The sequence below is a fragment of the Otolemur garnettii genome, unplaced genomic scaffold (genome assembly GCF_000181295.1).
Source record: "Otolemur garnettii isolate 467f Iridium unplaced genomic scaffold, OtoGar3 scaffold00020, whole genome shotgun sequence".
NCBI classification, from domain to species: domain Eukaryota; kingdom Metazoa; phylum Chordata; class Mammalia; order Primates; family Galagidae; genus Otolemur; species Otolemur garnettii.
Genome location: NW_003852415.1, coordinates 17,458,250 through 17,468,162, shown reverse-complemented (window position 1 = coordinate 17,468,162; position 9,913 = coordinate 17,458,250). Strand labels below are relative to the sequence as shown.

The 9,913-nt window shown below is 44.1% G+C and overlaps 2 protein-coding genes across 3 annotated transcripts in view; both read left to right on the top strand.

Annotated features, from left to right (window-relative positions):
* Positions 1-5,721, top strand: part of CATSPERB (cation channel sperm associated auxiliary subunit beta) — a gene marked incomplete at its 5' end in the record, with an annotated part of 240,997 nt that extends 235,276 nt beyond the window's left edge. The window contains 1 exon segment of the mRNA XM_012803404.2: positions 5,445-5,721. Coding sequence (XP_012658858.2) covers positions 5,445-5,721 — 277 coding nt within the window.
* Positions 5,722-5,895: 174 nt separating this feature from the next.
* Positions 5,896-9,913, top strand: part of PPP4R3A (protein phosphatase 4 regulatory subunit 3A) — a 62,786-nt gene continuing 58,768 nt past the window's right edge. Inside the window, exon 1 of one of the 2 annotated variants that reach the window (XM_023511541.1) lies at positions 5,896-6,866. In XM_023511541.1, the coding sequence (XP_023367309.1) occupies positions 6,725-6,866 (142 nt within the window). In that variant the 5' untranslated portion in view covers positions 5,896-6,724. The remainder of the gene's footprint in view (positions 6,867-9,913) is intronic. The other variant, XM_012803501.2, reaches the window with a different exon arrangement.

Here is a 9,913-nt window from a genome sequence, read left to right as displayed (position 1 = left end):
AGTCTCCTGCCTCCGCCTCCCAAGTAGCTGGGACCACAGGCGCCCGCCACAACACCCAGCTTTTTTTTAGTTGCAGCCATTATTGTGGTTTTGGTGGGCCTGGGCTGGATTTGCACCTGCCACCTCAGGTGTATGTGGCTGGCACCTTAGCCACTTGAGCCACAGGCGCCGAGCCCTGAATGGTGCTTTGTATAGCAATAAAATGTTCATGAGCTCACATACAGTCATATTGGCATCTGCCCTTATGGGGATAATTTTATTATTTTTGAGACAGGGTCTCACCCTATTGCCCTGTCTAGAGTTCATTGGCATCATCATAGCTTACTGCTGCACCAAACTCCTAGTCTTAATCAATCTTCCCACCTCAGCTTCTCAAAATTATAGAATTTCAGGAGGTGAGGACCATTGGACATGGCCACGGGGAGAATTTAATGGTATCTTCAGTTCTTACCATCATCAATGTACATTTATGGAATGTGAAGTCTAGAAATATCCTTAACAATCAACTTACCAGAAAAATAACAGGTGCTGGCAGAGATGCAGGAAAAAAGAGAACTCTTAAACACTGCTGATGGAAATGTAAATTAGTACAGTCATTATGGATAATGGTATGGAGATTTCTCAAAAAACTAAAAATAGAACCACCATATGATCCAGCAATCCCACCACTGGGTATTTATCTAAAGGAAAGGAAATCACTAAATCAAAGGATGCACACACCCCCATGTTTATTGTAGCACTATTCACAATAAGAAAGATATGGAATGAACCTAAATGTCCATCACTGGGTGAATGGATAAAGAAAATGTGTTGTATTTAGACAACGGAATACTATTTTGTCATAAAAAAGAATGAAATCATGTCATTTGCAGCAACATGGCTGGAATTCGAGATCATTCTATGAAATGAAATAAGCCAGACACAGAACAACAAATATTACATGCACTCACTCAAATGTGGTAGTGTAAAAAAGGTGGAAGTTCCATGGAGGTTGGAAGTAGAGAATGGAATGATAGCTGCCAAAGGATAGGAAGGATGGGCATGAGGGACGGGGGATGAAGAGAGGTTGGTTAATGAGTATAAACACACAGTTAGCTCAAAGGAAAGGTTCTATTTTTTTTTTTAATCTTTTAGAGATGAGGGCTATGCTGCCCATACTGGTCTTGAACCCCTGGCATCTAAGCAATCCTCTCACCTCAGCCTCCCAAAGTGCTGGGATTACAGGCGGGCCCCTCCATACCCAGCCAATGTCTAATGTTTGATGGTAGAGAAGAGTGACTATAATCAACAACCACGTATCGTATAATTCAAAATTGCTAGAACTATTTGAGGATTTGAAATGTTCTCAACACATAGCTATGATAAACATCTGTGGTGGAAAACAAAAAAATTTGTGGAAATTCTACACTTTCTATGCATGTAACAAAATATCACATGTGGCTCATAATACATACATATATTATGTATCAACAAAAATAAATAGGGGGGCTTGGTGCCCATAGCTCAGTGAGTAGGGTGCCAGCCACATACACAGGGCTGGCGGTTTGAACCCAGCCCGGGCCTGCTAAACAACGACAACAACAAAAAAATAGCCAGGCGTTGTGGCAGGTGCCTGTAGTCCCAGCTACTTAGAAAGCTGAGGCAAGAGAATCGCTTGAGCCGAAGAGTTGGAAGTTGCTGTGAGCTATGATGCCACAGCATTCTACCGAGGGCAACACAGTGAGACTCTGTGTCAAAAAAAATAAATAAATTTTTAAAAATAAATAATTAAATAAATAGGGGCTGAAGTAGGTGGATTGCCTGAGCTCAGGAGTTCAAGACCAGCCTGAGCAATAGTGAGACCCCATCTCTAAAAAATAGCCAGACATTGTGGTGGGCTCCTGTGATCCCAGCTACTTGGAAGGCTGAGGCAAGAGGGTCACTTGTGCCCAAGAGTTTACGGTTGCTGTGAGCTATGATGTCACAGTACTCTACTGAGGAAGACAAAGTGAGACTCTGTCTCAAAAAAATTTAATTAATTGAAAAATTTAACATATACAAATGAAATCATCTTCTAAAAGGGTCCAGTGTATTATCTTAGACCACCAACTTACTTGCTGAACCAGAATAAGGACTCACCTAACATCTGGTGGCATGGCTTTCTCACTATACAAATACCATTATCTTCACTGGCAAACACAGAGGTCACTTATGTGGATGGTACCTCCTGGGGCTGGGCAGTGACAAGCCAGCAGCCTTGTCCCTATCCTTTTCAGGATTTTTAGTTTAAGGCAGACAACACTATAAAATGATGATGAATGCAACGTGGATGGATCAAGGTGAGTAACAAAGTAGGTAGAAACACTGCATGATGAACAGGCTCCAGTATATATATACCTTATAGGTCTGTGTTATGCACGTAGGGGAAGGTACAACAGTTTAGTGGGAAAGCTTTATTTAGAGCACAGGAGGAATCAGTACTTTTATTTACTCCTTTCACAACTCTAGAAGTTATTATTATTCCTATCTTACAGACAAGGAAACTGAGGCACAGAGAGGTGAAGAAACTTGGAAATGTCACGCAGCCACTAAAGGGGCTCATGAACCTTCCACACCTTTGACTACTATGATAAGGTATCTCAACCTTTTGTGATTTACAACCCCCTCCTTGGTGGATTCCATTAGGATTTTTCCTAATCATATCACCATTTGTGTGGGGCGTATGATTAAATGATTATAAATCAAAGCATTTTATTTACTATTGTGACAGTTTTGTGTCAATTTGGCTATGCCACAATACCCAACTATCCAAACACTAATCCAGGTGTGGCTTGGGACTATCAATAGGTATGATTAACATCTACAACCATTTGAATTTAGGTAAAGGAAATTATCCTTTGTATCTTGGTGGGTCTCCTGCTACTGACCTACCCTCAGTATTTCAGACTTGTCTAGTCAGGCTGCATTATTATGTAAAAACAAATCCTTGTCACCCTGGGTAGAGTGCCATGGCGTCACAGTTCACAGCAACTTCCAACTCTTGGGCTTAAACAACTCTTCTGCCTCACGCTCCCAAGCAGCCAGGACCACAGACACTCTCCACGATGCCTGGATATTTTTTTTGTTGCAGTTATCATTGTTGTTCTAGCAGGCCCTGGCCGGGTTCAAACCTTGGTGTATATGGCTAGCACCCTACCCACTGAGCTATGGGAGCCACTTGAAATTTTTTTGTGTGTGTTTGTATAGATGTATCCTACTGGTTGTTTCTCTAGTAGGAACCTGACTGATAAAACTATTATTAAAGCTTGTATTAAAAGCTAGTGTGGTGGCTCATGCCTGTAATTCCAGCACTCTGGGAGGCTGAGACAGGTGGATGGCTTGAGCTCAGAAGTTCAAGACCACCCTGAGCAAGAGCAAGACACCGTCTCTAAAACACTAGCAGGACATTGTGGCAGACACCTGTAGTCCCAGCTACTTAGGAGGCTGAGGCAAGAGGATTGCTTGAGACCACAAGTTTGAAGTTGCTGTGAGCTATGATGCTACAGCACTCTACTGGGGGCGGGGCTCAAGCAATCCTCCCCTACCTTTCTCCCCAAATAGCTGGAATTACAGGGGCCCACCACCACACCTGGCTATAACACATAATTTTTTTTTTTTTGAGATAGTCTTGCTATGTTGCCCCAGGCTAGAGCGCGGTGGGATCATCCTAGCTCACAACAATTTCAAACTCCTGGGTTCAAGCAATCCACCTGCCTCAGTTTCTCAAGAAGTTCACACTAGGCTCGGCGCCTATAGCTCAACCGGCTAAGACGCCAGCCACGTACACCTAAGGTGGCAGGTTCGAATCCCCAGCCTGGACCCGCCAAACAACAATGACGGCTGCAACCAAAAAAGAGTCGGGCATTGTGGCGGGTGCCTGTGGTCCCAGCTACTTGGGAGGTGGAGGCAGGAGACTCGCTTGAGCCCAGGAGTTAGAGGTTGCTGTGAGCTGTGTAATGCCACAGCACTCTACCCAGGGGGACAGCTTGAGGCTCTGTCTCAAAAAAAAAAAAAAAAAAAAGAAGTTCACACTACAGACACCCACCACAGTGTTCATCTAATTTGGGGGTTTTTTTGGTTTTTTTGACAGTCTCACTATGTCACCCTTGGTAGAGTGCTGTTGCGTCACAGCTCAGAGCAACCTCAATTTCTTGGGCTTAAGCAATTCTCTTGCTTAAGAGAATAGCCGCTATTTTTTTGTTGCAGTTGTCATTGTTGCTTTAGCTGGCTCAGGCCAGGTTCGAACCCACCAGCCTCATCGCATGTGGCCAAAACCCTACCCACCGAGCTACAGGCACTAATTTTTCTATTTTAAGTAGAGAGAGTTTTGCTCTTGCTTAGGCTGCTCTCCAACTCCCGAGCTCAAGCCATCCTTCCGCCTCAATCTCTGAGAGTGCTAGAATGACAGGCACGAGCCACTGCACCTGGCGATATAATTTTCATCCTTCTTCCATTTAACAAATAATCCCTGCTGTTCATCTTATAATTTTTCTACAAATTGTTTCATGTTTGAGGATCAGATAAGTACTATCGTGAATACATTTATTTTATTTTACTTTATTTCAGGTTATGTGAGGGTACAAACAACCAGGTCAAAATATTTGTATTTGTTAGGTAGTTATTTGCATAAATTTAATGCTGTTTTATTGCATCAAAAATTGATGAAATTGGTTTCAGACTGGTGTTTGCAAGTACTTCTTTTTATATTTGAAGTTCTGGGAGAGGAAGGTCTCAACTTTGATTTAAAATTGAAAGTCCTACAGCTCAGTGCCTGTTGCACAGTGGTTACGGCGCTGGCCGCATGCACTGAGGATGGCAGGTTCCAACCCAGCGTGTAACACAAACTATTAAATACATTGCAAGTTTGATACAATGAATTCAAATACAGATCAGATACTGCCATGAAAATTTAGCATCCTATAGAGAACTGCTTTAAGGGGTAAGGGAAACATAAATTGAAGACATGGTACAGAAAATAATACTTCATTAATAATTTTATAATGACAATTCAGGTATTTTGAAAATACTGCGATAGTTATTAAAATAAATTTCATTAGTTCCTTCGTACTTCTTAAAAAGTGGCAACTACGAAATTTAAAATTACCTATGTGGCTCACATTGTATTTCTAGTGGACAAGATTGACCTAGACAGTCTGAGCAACAACAAAAGTCCCTCAAATGGTAGGTATCATTTGCATGATAGGAATGAGAATGTTACTCCTTTGTGGAGATTAGCGGTGCTTAACATCAAGCAGATGTTCAAAACTCATTAGCTACTCTTCCTCATTATACTGTATCTTCTTTGCTTTTATAAATTCCTTGAATTCTTTTTGCAACAAAGAGAACTAGAAAATAACACTTCTGATACCTAATGGATGAAAAATGGAGCACTTGGAACTCAGCTGAATTGTATGGTGACGTTTTAGAATTGTCGCTTGGGACTTAGTCCCATGTCCAAAAGACGAAAACTGTCCCAAGCTTCTACACTCGCCACACCAGTGGGTGAGTGGGCAGCTCTCTCTGCCCAAACCTGAGAATCCTTCCCGGAAGCTTTTCAATTTCACCCCAAAGGACAACCGCCTGAAGTCCGCAAGGGTCTGGGTAGGATCCGTGAGCCCAGTGCAACCCCAAAAGCGGCCCCAGAGGCCACTCTCGGAGGCGGACGCACAGCGGGCCGAGCCCCAGGCCCAACGCGGCCGCTGACCGCAGAACAGGGACAGCAACGGCGCGAGAGCTAGCGGACTCCACGCCCCTTTCGCCACCCGGAGCAGGGCTGATGACGAACACAGGGCGCGACGGACGCGACACCGCCCCGCGCTCGCACGACGGTGCGTGCAGGGAAGCGCGAGGGAGCCCCGGGCTGTCACGGCGCGACCAGCGTCCCGCCTCCTCCGCTCCCTGCGCTCCAGCCACCTCGGCAACTCGGCACCCGCCTCCCGCCTCCGTCCGAGGCCTCCACCGCAGTGAGGCTCCCAGCCTCACTCCTGTCTCTTTAAATGGTGGGGCCAACCGGCCGCCCCTGCAGCTGCTGCCTGGGTGGCCCCGCGCGCCGCTTTTGAGGGGCGAACCAAGATGGCGGCGGCTTTGGCTTCGTGAGGAAGACGGAAGAGGCGGCGGTGGCGGGAGAGGGGAAAGCGACTTCCAATACCAGGGGCGCCCGGGCGGCCAAAGGCCTTCAGAGTCTTCCGGGAAGTGGTAGCAGTTGCAGCGGGAGCAGGCGCCCGTTGGCTTTGGACATTTGAAGCAGGGGGAGCGGAGCGGAGCCCGCGGTGGCAGGGCCAGGTACAAGGAAGGAAAACATGGCGGCGGCGGCGGCCTGAGGAGGCGGTAGAGACGCGGGAAGCGGTTTCGCGGAGATCATGGTGAAGGCGGGAGCAGGGCAGTGACCGAAACCTTGAGTTCCTAGCGCGGCGGGACAGGAGGCTACGAGGCGCTGCGCGCCCCCCTTGGGGCTGCTGGGCGGCCGGCCCCGCCGGGCCCGGACAATAGCGCCGAGGAGTCGGAGGCGAGGAAAGGCGGCGGCCGGGATCTCCGGCCCGGGAGCGGACCATGCAGGCGGCGGCGCGGCCCCGAGGAGGCCAGCGGCGGCAGTGAGGTCGGGGAGCCCTCCGCTTGCGGGCGCCCTCCCGTCTCGGCTTCCGCCTCTCTTGGACCCCTTTGCTGGGCGTCTCCGGCGGTGCCCCTGCCCCGGATACCGGACGGCACGATGACCGACACCCGGCGGCGAGTGAAGGTTTACACGCTCAACGAGGACCGACAGTGGGACGACCGGGGCACCGGGCATGTATCGTCCGGCTACGTGGAGCGGCTGAAGGGCATGTCCCTGCTTGTCAGGGCCGAGAGCGACGGTAAGTGGAAACCCTTTGCGGCGGAACCTTTGCAGCCCTCGCGGCCCTGGGCCACTTCCCTGGTTCTTTGGGGACAGTGGCTCTCGCTTCCCGAGAACGGGTGGGGCAGCTGGGGCCTCGGCCACCTCCGAGAAAGACAGGCCACAGGTACACCCAGAGAGCTCTAAATGTTTCCTTTCTTGGAGTGCCTGGTGACATTTTAGGTACGAATAGGGCCGAGCACGTTTGAGTTTTGCGGCCAGGGAGTGTGGAGAAGTCGGGGGACCTGAGATTGGGAGTCCGGAGCGTGCTGTTCTTTTGCACTAGAGTGACCTTGAGAAAGGCACTGATTAATCTGATCTTTTGACTTAATTCACCCATCTGTAAAGCAGGCATGAAACTTTGCTTGGAGCTAAGAAAGTTCATAGTTGTTTGACACTTTTAAGAACATACTGTTGTGCGTTTTTTCCTTTTTTTTTTTTTTTTTTAATGTTTTTGCTACATTTTTCTGGTCCTGTTTCAGGTTGGCAACACTGGTTCATGGATCTACAACTCTACATTAGGTAGAGAAAATGCTTTTCCTTGCGAAGATAGATTTTTGTTCACCAGTGTTGCTGTTTTTCTCGTGGTTAGTGCAGAATGTTTGTATTTTCACTGTATAAACGTCTTGCAATTTGGGGGTCGATTTATCCGAGTTCTTTTGATTTGTGTAAATGGATGTTCATAGTTTGGCTTAGTTAACAGGTGAGGAGAAGTTGACACATGTTTTAAAAACCTTTGAATCTGCCCTAATGCCTGTGTTTCACTTATTTTGAAACAGCTATCAAGGTTCAAAGACCAAGTTGTTTGATAGTGTTTCACATTTTAAAAAGACTTACTCTCTGTAGGGATTTCCACTTTTCTCAGAGACATTCTGTAAATTTCACTTGAAAATGTTGGCAGTGGTGTAAAATTACTTTCAAATTGTTTCTTCTGGATATGAAAATACTGTAATTATTTTCCACCTATCTTGTTACATTAGTCCATAATTTTACAGCAGCTAACTATGTCAGTTTATTAGGATTGTAGTGGTTCTTTGTTTGAATTATTGCAAACTAATATTTCAAGGAATTTTCTTCGATTGGACTCTACTCAGAACACCAGTTCCTTGGAAAACAAGACTCAAATTTCTATATTGAAGACTAGGAATATTGATGTTCAATTTGAATTGAAAAATGGCAATTTAGAATATGTTGCTCATGGATTATCTTTACAAGGCTACCAAAAATACCTTAGGACTAGAGAAAAATAGTTTTCTTTTGGGGAGTGTTTTAAAAGTTTTTAATAAAAGGGATTTATTTTTGTGAGACTGAATTATTTGCCCTTTAAATACAAGTAGAATGTCAAGTGTTAGAGCACATTTTTATTCGACTATCACATAATAACCTCCTCTACCTCTATATCTTTTGCACGTTTGGAAAACTTTACATGGTGATTTGGAAAGTATGGGCTTTTAGGTTAAGTTAGCATCTTTGAAATGAAAGCATGTGTAGATTTGTGATCAGTTCTTTGAAATATGTATTTAAAAGTACATGTATTAAGTAATACATGTAACCTTCATATCTTGTGTTTAATTCATTATAAAAATTATTTGTATAAAATATTTTAAGATTATGGCTTCATGCCATGGCATCACAAGAATTATATTCTCCTAACATGGCAATGTTAAATCTCTTTTATATAATTTTACCACTGTGGGAATAGCCCCTAATCTCCCTTTTTCCATTTGGAAGATCTGTGGCTGTACAATAAAGCAGGTGGACAATGACTAAAACAAAATGACTTTAAATTTTTATCCAGCAGGGAAGGACAGTTGCACTGAATTACTGACCTGCCTTTGTAAATCTAAGTTGTAAAGAAAACTGAATCCAAATAATGGGCTTAGAAAAATTACAGGATATTTGTGAAATATTGTTGTAAATAATTTTAATTCAGTGATTAACATTTTTCTAACAGAAACTCCAAGTAGGAATAATAACAGTCAAAATATATTGAGTGCCTGCCATGTGCCAGAAGTTCTTGAAGCAATTTACTTGTGCTGATTGAGTTACATAATTCTCACTACAGTCATCTGATGTAGTTAGTATTATGGGCCATATTTTACAGACAAGGAAACCAAGGCTTAGATATTATAAGTTTCTTAAGATCACACAGATAAAAAAGCAGTGTTAAAGGTGGGGTGGTGGTCTGAGTTTGAGTGAGAAATTTAGTCTGTGGCTCGAAACTTATCATTAACTATTTACATTTTAAGTGCCCATATTGTTGTCTGCTTCCATCTTGCTGCTTTATTCTTAGCCTGAAGGTTTATTTCAAAGAAAATGAAAATAATATTTAGCCTACAGGTATTCAGTAGTGTAGTTTATCTCCAAGTCTCAAGCTGTTGCCCTGGAGAGAGCTCTGGCATCACAGCTCACAGCAACCTCAAACTCTTGGGCTTAAGCGATTCTCTTGCCTCAGCCTTCCAAATAGCTAGGATCACAGGCGTGAGCCATTGCACCCAGCCTGAGTTTTTCTGTACTTGGGCTAGACCCAGTCATTGTAGTCAAAGGTTTCTTATTTTTCCTAAAGCCTTCCAATTCAAAAGGGATTTGAATTGAACTATATAAATGTCAACTTATTCATGCTTTCTCCCCAAGTTTCTTTAAATTTTTCAGCTTCTTTAAAACAAAATAAATATTTTGAAATATTTTATAGTTTGTAGGATTAATAAACTTTTGTGATGTGTTAATTATCCACTTTAGAAATAGGCTGTTATTTCCCAGTTCAGCTAACTTAGTAAAAAGTTGCACAGTTCTAGGTAGTGTGATAGCTTTTGCATACCTGTCAAGTAGGTATCATTTTCTTTTTTAGTGGTATCATTTTCTTTTTTTTTTAGACAGAGTCTCACTTTGTCACCCTCAGTAGAGTGTTGTGGCTTCATAGCTCACAACAACCTCCAACTCTGGGCTCAAGTGATTTGCTTGCCTCAGCCTCCCAAGTTAGCTGGGACTACAGACGCCCACCATAATGCCTGGCTATTTTTTTTTTTT